At 58.7% G+C, this 15201-nt stretch overlaps 2 protein-coding genes across 2 annotated transcripts in view; one reads left to right on the top strand and one right to left on the bottom strand.

The window, feature by feature from the left end:
* LMF2 (lipase maturation factor 2) lies at window positions 1-3882 on the top strand (the record flags this gene model as incomplete). Its single annotated transcript, XM_006106378.2, has 13 exons — window positions 1-237; window positions 380-408; window positions 559-776; window positions 851-1029; window positions 1426-1567; window positions 1717-1851; window positions 1925-2030; window positions 2112-2208; window positions 2292-2474; window positions 2581-2749; window positions 2836-2947; window positions 3020-3116; window positions 3212-3882. Coding segments are annotated over 13 exons (2007 nt in total), but the record flags the coding sequence as incomplete, so codon positions are not given.
* A 9390-nt stretch (window positions 3883-13272) lies between these two features.
* Window positions 13273-15201, bottom strand: part of MIOX (myo-inositol oxygenase) — a 2829-nt gene continuing 900 nt past the window's right edge. Inside the window, exons 2-9 of the mRNA XM_006106379.3 lie at window positions 14968-15048; window positions 14688-14850; window positions 14397-14464; window positions 14168-14277; window positions 13791-13858; window positions 13662-13711; window positions 13469-13581; window positions 13273-13381 (exon numbers count right to left, since the gene is read on the bottom strand). Of these exons, the coding sequence (XP_006106441.3) occupies window positions 13273-13381; window positions 13469-13581; window positions 13662-13711; window positions 13791-13858; window positions 14168-14277; window positions 14397-14464; window positions 14688-14850; window positions 14968-15048 (762 nt within the window). The remainder of the gene's footprint in view (window positions 13382-13468; window positions 13582-13661; window positions 13712-13790; window positions 13859-14167; window positions 14278-14396; window positions 14465-14687; window positions 14851-14967; window positions 15049-15201) is intronic.

Below are 15201 nucleotides of genomic sequence, written 5' to 3' on the forward strand. Positions count from 1 at the left end.
GGCATCCTGCCCGCCCGGCGGACACTGCAGCCCCAGGGCAAGGAGCCCTGGCAGCAGCTGTGGGAGACCCCGACGCTGCTGTGGGAGGCGCCCCGGCTGGGGCTGGACACAGCACAGGGCCTGGAGCTGCTGACCCTGCTGGGCACCCTGCTGGCCCTGGGCGCCCTGCTGCTGCGCCGGCTGCGCCACCTGCTCGTCTACCTGCTGCTCTGGGCCGCCTACCTGTCCGCCTGCCAGGCAGGTGGGGGGTTGCCTGCCGTCCCCTCACCTCCACGGGGAACCTGGTCCCCAGCTGACTTCAGCCCCGTCCACCCCGCCCCATCCCTCGCTGCCTCCCCAGACATACACCCCCTGCCCCTGACAGCCCTTCTCCCTGCAGGTGGGCCAGGTGTTTCTTTATTTCCAGTGGTGAGTGACGGTGTGGGGCTTCAGGAGGCTGGGGGGCTTCAGGAGGCTGGGGGGCGGGTGAGGGGAGGAGGGTCGGCCTCTCCTGGAAGGGCCCTCTGAGGGGAGCAGCCTTGATGGGGAGGGGCCCTCTGCTCTTCCTTCTCCCTGTAGGGATTCCCTGCTGCTGGAGACTGGCTTCCTGGCGGTGCTGGTGGCCCCCCTGAGGCAGCCCCCCCACCAGAAGCAGCCCTCCCAGGGTGGGCTGGCAGGGGCCTCGCCCCACGAAGGCCTCCCCTTCTGGCTCGTGCGCTGGCTGCTGTTTCGCCTCATGTTCGCCTCGGGTGTGGTCAAGCTGACCAGCCGTTGCCCCACGTGGTGGGGCCTCACTGGTGAGGGTCCCCGCCTGCACACGGGGCAGCCTCGGGGGGCGCTGCCCAGCCCTGACCACCTCCGTCCCCCGCAGCCCTCACCTACCACTACGAGACGCAGTGCCTGCCCACGCCTGCTGCCTGGTTCGCCCACCACCTGCCCGTCTGGCTGCACAGGCTCAGCGTGGTGGCCACCTTCCTCATCGAGATCGCGGTGCCCCCTCTGTTCTTCGCCCCTGCTCGCCGCCTACGCCTGGCCGCCTTCTACTCCCAGGTGAGCGGGCATCCACCGTCGGGAAACAGGCGGGAGTTGGCCTTCTGCACCACCCGGGGTCCTGATGGGGACTGGGTCGCTGCCGCCGGCAGTCAGGAGTCTCGTGGGCAGAGGCCCGGTTAGCTCTAGGCAGGAAGGTGTGCCTGTGGGGCAGAGCACGGCCTCGCTGGAGGACGTCGGGCTCAGGTCAGCAGGGGCGTGAGGTGTGCTGAGCTTGCGTTTTCTCCAAGCGGTGTTGGGGAGCCGTGGTCGGTATGAGCAGAGGGGACAGCACAGAGGCCAGGGATGCTGCAGAGGGGGAAGGAGGCCTGCAGGAGAGACCTAGGCGTGGGGGCAGGCTCTGAAGGGCCCAGGCGGGGGCGCTGGTTAGAGTTCTGAGCACAGACCCTCCTGCAGGTCTTGCTGCAAGTCCTGATTATCATCACTGGGAACTACAACTTCTTCAACCTGCTCACCCTGGTGCTCACCACCTCCCTGCTGGATGACAGGCACCTAGGGGCCGAGGCTGGCAACAGCCGTCGCAAGAAGACACCTGCCTGTGAGTGTCACCTGTCCCGGCGGCCAGCCGTCCTCACCCACGCCTCCTTCCCCCAGCAGTCCCCACTGGCCTCTGCTCTAGCTCCCCAGCCTCCTGGCTGCCCGCCCTCCGCCCTGTTCCCAGCTGGCCAGGACTGTCTTGCCCTGCAGCCTGGCCCAAGGCCCTGCTGGCCCTGCCGGCCCTGTTGCTGGAACTGGCCGCCTGCGGGCTGCTGGCCTACGGCACCGTGCACTACTTTGGCCTGGAGGTCGACTGGGAGCAGCGCACCATCCACTCTAGAACCAGTGAGTGCCAGCTGGGTGCCAGGGGGCAGGGGCTGGACTGGGCTGCCTGTCCTCACACCCCTTCCTTCCACAGCCTTCACCTTCCACCAGTTTTCCCAGTGGCTGAAGATGGTGACCCTACCCACCATGTGGCTGGGGGGCGCCTCCCTCGCCTGGGAACTGCTGACCGCCCTCTGGAGGTAAATGCAGGGCGGGGGGCGCAGCGTGGGCTGTAGAGCTGTGCAGAGCAGGGCTGACCGCACTTGGCCCCTGACCTTTAGGTGGACCCAGGTGCAAGGGTTGCTACAGAAGCTCTGGACTGCAGTCCAGCTGTCCATCTTTGGCACTGCCACCGTGGCCATGTTCCTGGTCAGCCTGGTGGGTAGCACTTCACAGGGGATCGGGAGAGGGGCTGGGAGGGGCGGGAGGAACAGCACTGAGCCTCCGCCCACCGCCTCCAGGTGCCATACTCCTACATGGAGCCCTCCACCCACGGGCGCCTCTGGACTGGGGCCCACCGCCTGTTTGGCGCCGTGGAGCACCTGCAGCTGGCCAACTCCTATGGCCTCTTCCGACGGATGACCGGCCTGGGTGGGCGGCCCGAGGTGGTGCTGGAGGGCAGCTATGACAAGCAACACTGGACGGTGAGCACTCCACGGGTGGGGAGCCCAAGGGGGGTGGGGTTGTCGGGGAGGATGGGGGGAAACCAGGTCTAGCTGCTCTCCCAACCCGGCTGGGTGTGGCGCACAGGAGATCGAGTTCATGTACAAGCCTGGGAACGTGAGCCGGCCGCCCCCCATCGTGGCGCCCCACCAGCCGCGCCTCGATTGGCAGATGTGGTTCGCGGCCCTGGGCCCGCACACGCACAGCCCGTGGTTCACGAGCCTGGTGCTCTGCCTGCTGCAGGGCAACGAGCCAGGTGAGGCTGGAGCAGAGGGTCGGGCTTGCTGGGGGGCTTATGGGCAGGGCTGAGGAAGCAGCCAGCTGAGCCCACTCCCCCCTCAGTGATCCGCCTCATCCAGAGTGACGTGGCCAGGTACCCCTTCCACAAGCAGCCACCCACCTACGTGCGAGCCCAGCGCTATAAGTACTGGTTCTCACAGCCCGGGGAGCAGGGGTAAGGCTGGGGCGCCTGGCGGGGGTGGGGGCTGGGGGCTCCCCATCGCCTGAGCTCCCTGTCTTGTTGCAGCCAGTGGTGGCGACGCCAGTGGGTAGAGGAATTCTTCCCCCCCGTGTCCCTGGGGGACCCGACACTGGACACGCTACTCAGGCAGTTTGGTCTCCAGGTAGGAAAGTGCTGACCAGGCTGGGGGTGCTGGCAAGGATGACCTCCACCCCCAGGGACGACCCCTCCTGACCCCCCTCAATCCTGCCCCCCCAGGACAAGAGCTCACGCCGGGCCCGCAGCTCCAGCAACGCCCTTGCCCAGGCCCTCCAGTGGGTACGGAGGCAGCTGTCGCCCCTGGAGGCCCCCACCCTGCTCTGGGGACTCATCCTCGCGGTGGGGGCCATCCGGGTCCTGCAGGCTCTGCTGGGGCCCCGTCCCTCCCGAGCCTCCCCTCCCCCCAGGGAGGAGAAGCACAGGCCGGCACCCAAGAAGGACCCGGGAGCGGCCACGGACCAGGCTGCACCCGCCCCCAACAGCAGCAACAGTGGCTCCCAGACTGCCCGGCGGAAAAAGTAGCCGTGTTCCATCTGCCACACGTCGGAGGGTCGGCATCCCCCACACCTCTGGCCTCTGAAGCTGGACGTGGCCCAGCCACCGTGCCTTAGCCAGTGGTCCTGGCAGACGCAGGCTGAGGTGCTGCCCAGGGGGCAGGCTCTGGCTGCCCTGCTGCTTCAAGGGTCCACTTGTCCCCCACTGCGCCGACCACGTCCCTTCCAGGGCCCCCTCTGGCCTGGACAGTGGCCCCGGAGGTGGGTGTGGGACCAGCTCAGAGCCCTTCCCAGGACGTGGTGCAGGACTGGGGTCCGAGTCTGCAGAGGCCCGAGTCTGATGCCTGCCCAGCCCACCATTTGGTTCATGAACCAATAAAGGTTCTTCATGCTTGACCGTGCTGTCTCCTTCCCACAGGGAGGCCTGTGGACAGGCCCCTGTTGTGGGCACAGCCCAGCTTGTCCAGCTGTTGCTGACCTGGCTCCTTGGGTGTCTTTGCTCTGCCCTCCTCAGTGTTCCCCTCTGTAAAATGGACACGAGGACCTGGTCTCGCACCGCTCAGGGCCCCAAGCCTCAGTCCGCACAGCCTGGCCCACCTGTCAGGTCTGCACATCAGAGCTGCGAGGCCAGTCAGGGAATGTGGGGCCTGGAACCCACCCAAACCCAGCCCCGTCTCCTGCTCCAGCTCCTCAGGTCACTGCCCTCGGGAAGGAAACGAAGACTCAGAGCGCTGGGCGCTGCTTGGGCCAGAAAGAAGGCGAGGTGGGGCGGGGCCGGGGGCCGCAGGTGGCCGGTCAGGGAAGGTCTGAGCACCACTGAGCGAGGGAAGACCTGAGAGGCCAGAGCAGGAGAGGGTGCGGTCAGGGGGGAAAGAGGTGCCGGGCCCTGGGTCAGGGCGGAGGAGGGCACCGTCCGGGTTTCCATTTGGGGGTGGGTTGTCAATCAGGTCACTGCCGTCTGTGAGCACTTGCAGCTCAGCCTTCCCTCTGCCCCTCAACCCCCACCCTGCAGGCTCACCACAGAGCCCCGGACAGCCTGCCCAGCTGTGCCCAGCTCCTCTCCACGTCACTGACAGCCTCTGGCAAACCCACAGCCACTGGTGACTCAGGTGGACCTGCGACCTGAGTCTTCGGGTGGGTTCAGAAGTGCTCTGGCCCTGGCCAGTGTGGCTCAGTTGGTTGGGCATCGTTGTGGGCACTGAAAGGTTGCCAGTTTGATGCCTGGTCAGGGCACAGGCCCGGGTTTTGTTGGGCTGGACCCCAGTGGGGGCATGCAGGAGGCAGCCAATCCATGATTCTCTCTCATCGATGTTTCTATCTCTCTCCCCCTCTCCCTTCCTCTCTGAAATCAATAAAAATATATATATTTTAAAATGCTCTGGCCCTAGCCAGTTTGGCTCGATGGACAGAGTGTCGGCCTGCGGACTGAAGGGTCCTGGGTTTGATTCCTGGTCAGGTCACATGCCCAGGTTGCAAGTTTGATCTCTAGTAGAGGGTGTGCAAGAGGCAGTTAATGATGTTTGCAGGCAGCTGAGCCGTGGGCCTGTCTATACAGGGTGCTGCCGGCTTCCACCGACTCTGGCCACTGGACTTGGCCGTTCTCGGGTCCAGCGGTTCCCCCGCACCTGTTCCGCACATCCCTCAGCCTCCGGGTCAGCAGCCTTTTCCCAGCGGAGGTGAGCGCGGCCGCGCCGGCTCAGCCAGTGGCGGAGGTGCTCAGCACAGCCACATGGCTGGCGGCTGCCGTGTCCAAGTGCTGCCGGTGTCTGGGGGAAGCTCTGCTTCCCTGGGAACCACATTCCACAAGGAGCATCACACGAGGCACCCAGACACCGGCAGCTGCAACAGTTTCACTGGGGCTGCTGGGGGCAGGCGTGAGACGCACTTCACCCGTCGGCCCTGGAAGCTGTACTGTGGGCTCAACAGGCATCTTCTCAGGCTCAGTGGCTGAGCATCGACCTATGAACCAGGAGGTCACAGTTCGATTCCCTGTCAGGGCACAGGCCCAGGTTGCAGGCTCGATCCCCAGTGTGGGGCGTGCAGGAGGCAGCTGATCAATATTTCTATCTCTACCCCCTCCCTCTCTCTAAAATCAATAAAAATATATATATTTTTAAAAAGTTGACTGGCATCCATGGACCCGGTCATCTGGTCCAGGACACCTTTATTCTTAAAAATTACGGAGGACTCCCAAGAGCTTCTGTTTATGAGGGTTATATCTATCAATATTTACCGCCCTGGAAATTAAACAGAAATTCTTCACATATTTACTTATTGACTTTATTTAAACATAAAATAAATTCATAACATGTTCCAATAATAACAAAACGTTTAATGCAAGTTAACTATTCCCCACAATAGTAAGTGAGAAGAGTGGCATAGTTTTACATTTTTGCAAAATCATCTTTAATGCCTGACTTCTCATATCTGCTTCTGGTCAACCTGTTCCAATATCTCCTTGGTCGAAATACATGACGAACATCGGGCCTCACACCGATACGTAGTTGGAAAGGGAAGAGTGTTTTAGAATATCCTCCGGGCGTTGCACGTATTCTGACTCCACATCATGACTCTAAGGAGTCGTTCCTTAGGGGCTCGTTGCAATTTGGGGTGTGAAGCCATACCAGAGAAGTTTCTGTTCTCTGTCACATGAAAATCCACTGGTGCATTTTGCATGATTTTGGAGCATCACATGTGGGTCATTTGGAAAATGATAGTTCATGGAATTATGCAGATCTTCTGAATGTTGACACGTCCGTCCTATTGTACAATCTCAAAAAAAAATCACGTTGATTAATATCACCGTCCATCTCATCAGAAAAACCTTTAACTATGAGTCAGCTGTCAAGTTCACAGCAGTGGACAGTGATGGACACGCCTGCTGGTCTCAGTCTGTTGATAGACTGGGGGACTGAATGCCTGGGGGACACTCAGCTGGGCCCACTCACCTGGCCCAGGTGCGTTTCCCACAAACATCTCCCCTTCCCAAACCCAAGTTACCACCGGACAGATCCTTGTGGTTATTAAGATCACAAGGTTCCCTTCATGAATAACCATTGGGAAACTTTGAAAAAAAAGTTTATTTCTCACAGGACATGCCAGGGGGCACACAGCAAGGTGAGAGAGAGCACTCCGGGCGGGGGCGGGGGCTGCTTTTATTGTGTCGAGGTGGGTCCTAGGCTTTTCTGGGCTCACTGTTTGGTAAAGTTAAAGCATAAGAGGAGTAATTAGAGTGAAGGAAGAGATACAAAAGACAAGTAACTAAAATGGTCAGTTATCAAAGTCAACCAATATCTCTTACAACAAAGGACCTGGTTGGAGGGAGTTGGCCCTTTGCCCAGTCCTGTGGCTGCTCTATGTCTATTCCAGACGCCGCCTCTAAGCCAGGCCTCTTTGAAAGGGGCCTCTGCAATCCGAGCTTAAGTCAGGCACTTGCTATAAAAGCCAAATGTCAGGGCTTTCACTCACACAATTTCCCCAAAATCCTAGTATTTGCTCAGAAGCTAAATGTTACCGTTGGCAACCAATGCTGTCCTTGTCTTCCTGAAGTGACAGTGTCCCCTTCTTAATGTGTAAGAAGATGCCTGCTGGCCCTGGCCAGGGACCTCGGTTGATTGGAGTATCGTTCCAATAGGCCAAGGTTGCTGTTTCGATCCCTGGTCAGGGCACATGCAAGAATCAACCAATGAGTGCATCAGTGAGAGCGACAACAAGTCAAGGTTTCTCTCTCTCTTTCTCTCTCTCTCCCTTTCACTCTCTAAAATAAATAAAATAAGTAGCCCTAGCTGGTTTGGCTCAGTGGATAGAGCGTCAGCCTGTGGACTCAAGGGTCACAGGTTCAATTCCAGTCAAGGGCACATACCCGGTTCTCGGGCTCCATCTCTAGTAGGGGGTGTGCAGGAGGCAGCCAATCAATGATTCTCTCTCATCATTGATGTTTCTATTTCTCTCTCCCTCTCCCTTCTTCTCTGAAGTCAATAAAAATATATGAAAATAAATAAAATCCTATATAATAAAGCAGTAATATGCCAATTGATCCTCATTCTGTCACGCCATCACAAGATGGCTGCGTCCACAGTGGAGGTGGGGAGGGGGACCTGAGGCTGCGCCCTCCCACCCGATGGGGCTTGACGGGGGACCTCAGGCTGCGCCCCCCCCCCCCACTCAGCAGGGCTTGATGGGGAACCTCAAGCTTCCCCCCCCACCCCGGTGCCGGGCCGGGGGACCTGAGGCCGTGCCCCCAGCCCAGTGGGGCTTGACAGGGACCTCAGGACACGCCCCCCACCTGTCTGGGCTTGACGGAGGTGGGGCTGGCCGGGTCTGGGTCTCACATGATTTCAAGGTGCATGCGGGTGGGTGGGGACTTGACTCTGGGTCCCGCGGCGCGCCCCAGATTCTGACAGGAGGAAGATTTTCATATACATTTTACTAATTTTCTTTCATCTCTGACACTTCTATTATAGAAAAAGGGCAAATAGCAATATTAAAATATTTCCTCTAATTAATTCCCTTTTAATGTGCATGGATTTCATGCACCAGGCCACTAGTAAGTAAATAAATAATAAAATTTTTAAAAAGAAAGGAAAGACAGCCTTCTAAGTAGCCAAGACTGAATGACTGCGGTTTATCTATCGGTCCAAGTAAAACTGTCAGGGCACATGCCCAGGTTGAGCTGGAAACTCAACCACCCAAGGACTTTTCCTTGAGGCAACTGTCATGTTTCATACTCAGCAGAAGCATTCTTCTCATTTTTTGTCACACGAAAGATAAAAAAAAGACCCATATTCAAGGATAGAGAATTAAGAAAAATAATAACTTACTCCTTGGTCAAAGACATTCTTTTTTTAAAATATATTTTTATTGATTTCTGAGAGGAAGGGAGAGGGAGAGAGAGATAGAAACATCGATGATGAGAGAGAATCTTTGATCGGCTGCCTCGAGCCCGCAACCCCGGCCTGTGCCGATTCCCGTGACCTCTGGCCGGTCAAAGACATTCTTGAGCAAATGACCTTTTCTGAACTGGTGGTGCGTGGCCTGAAGGACACAGGACCAGCACTTTGGGGCCCCGTCTGGATCTTCGCAGGTCGGCAGCCGTTTTACCGCTATTGCACGTATGTCATTGTGAACGTCCTCAGTGAAAAGGGCGAATAATGTCTCAGTGTATTGCACCAGCATCGACTCTCCAGGCCCGGAAAGGTTCTCCCGCTCTTCGGAACCGGAACCGCTGCTAGAGCACAAATCAGCCTTGGACATGGGCTGACATTAGGGCCTTGAACTTGTCATTGTATTTTCATGAGCCGGTTGCACCTTTAGAAGCAACCACCCTTCCTCTAGGGCCGCTCATAGTCCCCAAACCACAGCAAGTCCCTAGAGTCTAGAGTAGACCAAAGGAGAACATTCTTTTATGGGGGGAGGGGGGATTTCCGGGCTGTTGTAGTTGTAAACAGAGAATCTATTGGATGAAACTTGGAGTTGAAAGTGTCATGGCTTTCCATTGGCTGAGCTGGGGCAGTCTTTCACTGGCTGAGTAGTTGCCCATCGTCTTGCCCGGCTAGCAGGGTAGACGAGGGCTAGGCTGAGAGCTCCTGGATGGACCCTGCAACTCCATCTGTTTATTAATCTTCGCACCGTCAACAGCTCCTCCGTCCAGAGTAGCAAAGGCCCTGATTCGCTGCTCTGCTCCCGCAGGGCACGGGCGGCCGGTTTCCGACACCAGTGGGGGTTCCCAACACCAGTGGGGGTTCCCAACTTCCGGCCCAACAGGCCTGGAAACAAATCTACACTCTCTGTTACCTGCAACCCGCTTTCTCAGAGTAAACTGGCTCCTTTAAAGAGAAATGTTACCGATTGAAGGGTGTTGGCCGACCTGCCCCCCAGGCCATGGAAACCAGGGGCTGCTGCCCTAATTGCACGGGAAGAGCTGGAGGAGGGGTGGAGGGCGGGGGCAGAGGAGTCAGGCGGTCGGATGCAGCACAGGCTGGAGGGAGAGCCAAGCCCGCCCTCGGTGGGCTCCTTAACTGTCCCAATGCCCCAGGGCCCCCACAGAGGCCCGACAGTCCCCTGGGTGGGCAGAAATATGGGGCCCTGGCCTCCACTGCCCTCCCCCACCTGGGCCAGTTTAGGGTCTGACAGGGGTACAAGGAGGCTCTGGGGCCCGGGGACATGGGCAAAGGCGGCTGCTCCCACCCTGCACTGGGGAGGCTCCACAGGGGTGGCATCAGGATGGCCACTTTGGACCCAGAGGGGCAGCCCACCCAGCACTGCCCCTCCCCCAACTCTGGGGCTCATTCTTCTCCTCCCCCCGCCCCCCAGCCTCCTGACTGGCCTGCTCGCTGACCTGACCTCCGGGAGGCAGAGGCCCGTCCACCCTGAGGCATGCCCTCCATGGCCCCATCGCCCAGGTCTCATCGAGACTCAGCTCCCCCCTTCCTGCCTCGCCAGCCCCCACACACCCATGGAGCAACCCCAGGAGGGACCCACTCGACGTCCTGTACCTGCGCCTGCCCTGCCCGATCTCACCGGCTGGGAGGGCGGTGGAGAAGGGCAGCCACCCCTCCTCCCCGGTGCTGCCCAGCGATGGAGGGAGCAGGTCAGCTCGGAGTTTCCTGAGGGGAAAAGAGCTTGACCCTGTTCTCTCCTGAGGTCAGTGCCCAGCGGCTCTGGGCACACGGGGAGGGACAGTGGGTTTGGGCAGGACAGGGGGCTGGGCCGAGCACAGCCTGAGCCGGGCAGGAGGGCTGCAGCCAGCACCCCTGATGGCCACAACGAGAGGTCAGAGTGGAGGTGGACGTTCAAGAGGTGATGGAGTTTTTACCATTTCCCACTCAAAGAAACCAGGGCTCCTTGAACATAGTCCCGTACACCACAAGTTTGCGGGCTCCATTCCCAGTCAGGGCGCATACTGGGTTTTGGGTTTGATCCCCAGTCCGGGTGCTATGAGAGGCAACCGAATGATGTTTCTCTCTCACATCAATGTCTCTCTCTCTCTCTCTCTCTCTCTCTCTCTCTCTCTATATATATATATATATATATATATATATATATATATATATATACATAGAAACCAGGTCTGGGCAGCCTCTGTGTAAGCTGATAAATGTCCCCCCAAAACATGTCCACACCAAACCCTTGGAACTTGTGTGACCTTATTTGGGGAAAAAATCTTGCAGAGTCTGACTGGTGTGGCTCAGTGGTTGAGCATCCACCTGTGACCCAGAAGGTCATGGTTCAATTCCCAGTCGGGGCACATGCCTGGGTTGTGGGCTTGATCACCAGTAAGGGGTGAGCAGGAGGCAGCCAATCAATGATTCTCTCTCATCATTGATGTTTCTATCTCTCTATACCTCTCCCTTCTTCTCTGAAACCAATAAAAACATATATTTTAAAAATAAAATAAAGAATCTTGCAGACATGATTAAGGATCTTGAGGTCATCCTCGATTATGGGGTGTGGGGACTGAATGTCATGAGAAGTGTCTTTATAAGAGAGAGGCAGACACTGAGAAGAAGCCGTGTGAAGGGGGGCAGGATGAGGCCAGGGCCGGGGGATGCTGGCGGCCGTCTGAAGCTGGAAACAGCAAGAAGCCTCGTGGGAGCCTCCGGGGGAGCAGGCCCGGCCGACACCTTGGTCTCAGAGGTCTGGCTCCCAGAACTTAAGAGCATAAATGTGTTGCTTCAAGCCAAGAGGTTTGTGATAACTTGTTATGTCAGACACAGGAAGCTCACAATGTGGGAGTCTTGATGCAGCAGACAGACAGCTAGACATCCCCTGAGGCCATTGCTTGCGGTCGGGTCATGGGACCAGCGAGGATGGGGCTGTCTGAGCACTAGTAAGAATGATAATTCCAGCCCTGGCCGGTTTGGCTCAGTGGATAGAGCGTCGGCCTGTGGACTGAAGGATCCCGGGTTCAATTCCAGTCAAGAGTACATGCCTGGGTTGCGGGCTCAATCCCCAGTGTAAGAGGCAGCTGATCAGTGATTATCTCTCATCATTGATGTTTCTGTCTCCCTTTCCCTTCCTCTCTCTGAAATAAATAAAAATATTTAAAAAGTAACAATAATTCCATGACTTGCCCCAACTGGCATGGCTCAGTGATTGAGTGTCGACCTATGAACCAGGGGGTCACGATTCAATTCCCGGTCAGGGCACATGCCTGGGTTGCAGGCTGGATCCCCAGTGTGGGGCGTGCAGAAGGCATCCAATCCATGATTCTCTCTCATCATTTATGTTCCTATCTCTCTCTCCCTCTCCCTTCCTCTCTGAAATCAATAAAAAGACATATTTTTTTAAAATCCATGAACTGAAGCCTAAATATGCTGAAATCTGTTTGTTCTTAACACAGAAACGGACGACTTGACCACCGTTGGAAGATGTTGCAGACGGGTAAATTAAGAGAAAGATGAGCATGTACTTGCCTTTCCTACACGAACGGTAACCGGCAGCAGTAGGAGGGGCTTCTGGGTCCCCCCGGGTCCAAGGAGGATGGAGAAGGAGGGCGGGGTGCTATCCAGACCTCCGATGGGTTAAGGATGTTCTTAGATGACCCTGAACACAGCCTGTAAGGAGCACCCCACCACCTCCAAAGCACCCTTGCCCCCAACAAGCCTCACCCGGATCTGACCAGGCCTCTGCATTCATTTACCGAAAATAGTGAGGAATTCTTTCCTCCAGCCCCGGACAGAAGGAAACTCCCTGAGACAAATGAGCCACTTTCTTCAAAGAAATAAACTGCCAGGGGGAAGCCAGCCAAGCTGTGGTCTTGCGGGCAACTCGGGGGATAAAACCCCATGGAAGGGGGTGATGGCCGCGTCCGGATGGGGCTGCACCTGGGGCACCGGACGGGGGGGGGGGGGCTGGTGTGTGTATTCGTGGTTCATGTTTGTACCCTGTGCACTTGTTATGTGTTTCTGTAGTGTGTTCTTTAGCTATGAGGTGTTTCTTTCTTAAAAATATATTTTTATTGATGTCAGAGAGGAAGGGAGAGGGAGAGACAGAAACATCAATGATGAGAGAGCATCATAGATTGGCTGCATCCTGCCCGCCCCACACCGGGGATCGAGCCCACAGCCCGGGCATGAGCCCTGACCAGGCATTGAACCGTGACCTCCTGGTTCATGGGTTGATGCTCAACCACTGAGCCACACTGGCCGGGGAGGTGTTTCTTTTTATAAGACAACCAAGCCCAGAGGACTTGGTGACTGTTTTGAGAAAAGGGGGGGTGGCGACTAGGGTGACCCCAGGTTCTCAGTGGGGAGCTGGGAGGGTGACGGGCACAGCAGGACACATGTCCACGAGGCCGGGTCCTGCCCCTGCACGCAGGCCGCCCTGCACCCAACACACAGGGCTCAGTGAGGTCCAACTCCAGCTGCTTCTAGGTCTTTTTTTTTTTTTTAGTTTTCTTTTCTTTCTTCCTTTTTTTTTGTTAATCCTCACCCAAGGATATTTTTCCACTGATTTTTTTAGAGAGAGTGGAAGAGAGAGGGAAAGAAAGAGAGGAACATTGAAGTGAGAGAAACACATCGATGGGTTGCCTCCTGCAGGAGCCCTGACTAAGGCCCTTGACCAGGATCGAACCCGGGACCCTTCGGTCTGTGGGCCGATGCTCTATTCACTGAGCCAAACAGCTAGGGCTGCTTCTAGGTCTTTATTGCCACCGAACGAGAGGCCACGGGTGGGGAGCAAGGACGGCAGGCGGGTCCCCCAGGGGGGCTGGGGTGGGTTGTCCCCGTGCCCGACACCGGCTGCCCCCAGGGCACCCGGCCAGGCCTGAGCAGGGCGGGCGGCCGGTCACCAGCTCAGGACCCCGGGACAGTACTTGTCAATGAGGCCCTGGTAGTAGGGCCTCAGCTGGCCCACGTCCGGCAGGTCGGGACACTTGGTGTAGAGGTCAAACTTGCTGCAGCGAAGAGGGGACGGTGACTCAGGGGAGGCCCACAACCACCCCCCCGCCACCCCCCCCCCAGTCTCCGTGGGGTGGCTGTACTTGAACTCCTGCACCCACGGCAGCATGGCCAGGTCCTGCTCGCTGCACAGCTGCCGGTAGTCGCCCCCCGTGTGCCATGGGTAGAAGGAGTGGAACCGGATCATGTAGAAGGCCTGGGGACAGGAAGAGGCCACCCCCAGCGAGCGCCAGGCTGGGCGGGCGGGTCCGCGGGGTGGCCCCTCCCGACACCTACCTCGGGGGGCAGGGAGAAGCTGTTGAACTTCATCACCTGGTACATGTACTCTGTGGGAGAGAGGGGTCACCACCAGGCACCCAGAGGGGCGGCCCCTCCTGGGCAATGCCAGCCTGTCGCCAGCCTCACCATCGTGGCCCCAGGACATGAGGACGTTCTCCAGCCCACAGTGCGGCTGGTACATGCCGAGCTCCGAGCTGCAGGGAGAGAGGGAGGGTGAGGGGCTCAGAAGCGCCTGGGCCAGCCTGTGTGGCTCCGTGGTTGAGCGGCGACCTATGAACCAGGAGGTCACAGTTTCATTCCCAGTCAGGGCACAGGCCCGGGTTTGGGGCTCGATCCCCAGTGTGGGGCGTGCAGGAGGCAGCCGATCCGTGATTCTCTCTCATCATTGATGTTTCTATCTCTCTCCCGCTCCCTTCCTCTCTGACATCAATAAAAATATATTATATTTTTAAAAAGAAGATGAAGAAGCACCCAGTGGAGGACCAGCGGGGGTGGGGGGGCACCTGTATCGAGGATCCTGGAGGTCGGGGTTGTCCTGGAAGGTGGAGTCGTGGAAAACCACAGAGGCCTGGGGACGGCAGCCCACAGGGAAGGTGTCGCCGACGACCGCCCACTGGGGAGGGACAGGCAGCCACGGGTGGGCACGACTCGCTTGCCCGCCAAGTGGGTGTCCCAAGCCCAGAGCTAAGGCTGTCCCGGCCCTGCCCACGCGCCCCCCACCCCTGGCCTCACCTGGGGCTCCCCCGCCAGAGCCAGCACCTTCCCCAGGTCATGCAGGAGCCCCACCAGGTGGAACCAGTCTGGGAGGAGGAGGAACATGGGGTGGTGGGGTTCAGGGCAGGGGAGGGACAGGGGGTGGTGGGATCAGGGCAGGGGAGGGACAGGGGGTGGTGGGGTCAGGGCAGGGGAGGGACAGGGGGTGCCAGGTCAGGGCCTGCAGGGAAAGGGCACCCGGTCTGCCCTCCCAGCCCCAGAGGCAGTGCCTCCCCCACCACAGCCAGGGAGGGGCAGGTGGGGGCGCACCCTTGTCGGGGTGGGCCTGCCGGATGCCCTCGGCCGTCTGGAAGGCGTGGAAGGAGTTGGGGAAGTCCACGTCTGGGTCCGACTCGTCCACCAGCCCGTCCAGCATGTCCACGGCCTCCAGGACGGTCATTCTCTTGTAGGAGAAGCTCCTGAACTGGGCGTGCTGGCCCGGAAGGACCGAGTCAGCTGGCCCACGGGCCGGGCCGGGCCCATGCACTGGAGGCGGGGCAGGGGGGAGGGCATCCCACCCTCGGAGCTGCCACGGAGGGTCAGCCGGTACCTTCTTCCGGACAAAGTCCACCGTCTGGTGCGTGTGCATGAGCTTGTAGGTGGCGAAGACGCGGTCCAGGAGCGGGCCGGACTGCAAGCCAGAGGGTCAGCCAGGCGGCGGCCAACCCCTGCCCTTCACAGCCCGGGGTCCACTGCCCCCCCCCCCAGGGCTGGTCCCACAGGTGTGAAGGGGGCCTTACCCCAAGGGCCAAGTGTTGCCCTCCCCAGGGAAGGGCTGGGACGG

The sequence above is a fragment of the Myotis lucifugus genome, unplaced genomic scaffold (assembly GCF_000147115.1).
Source record: "Myotis lucifugus unplaced genomic scaffold, Myoluc2.0 scaffold_812, whole genome shotgun sequence".
Classification (NCBI taxonomy): Eukaryota; Metazoa; Chordata; class Mammalia; order Chiroptera; family Vespertilionidae; genus Myotis; species Myotis lucifugus.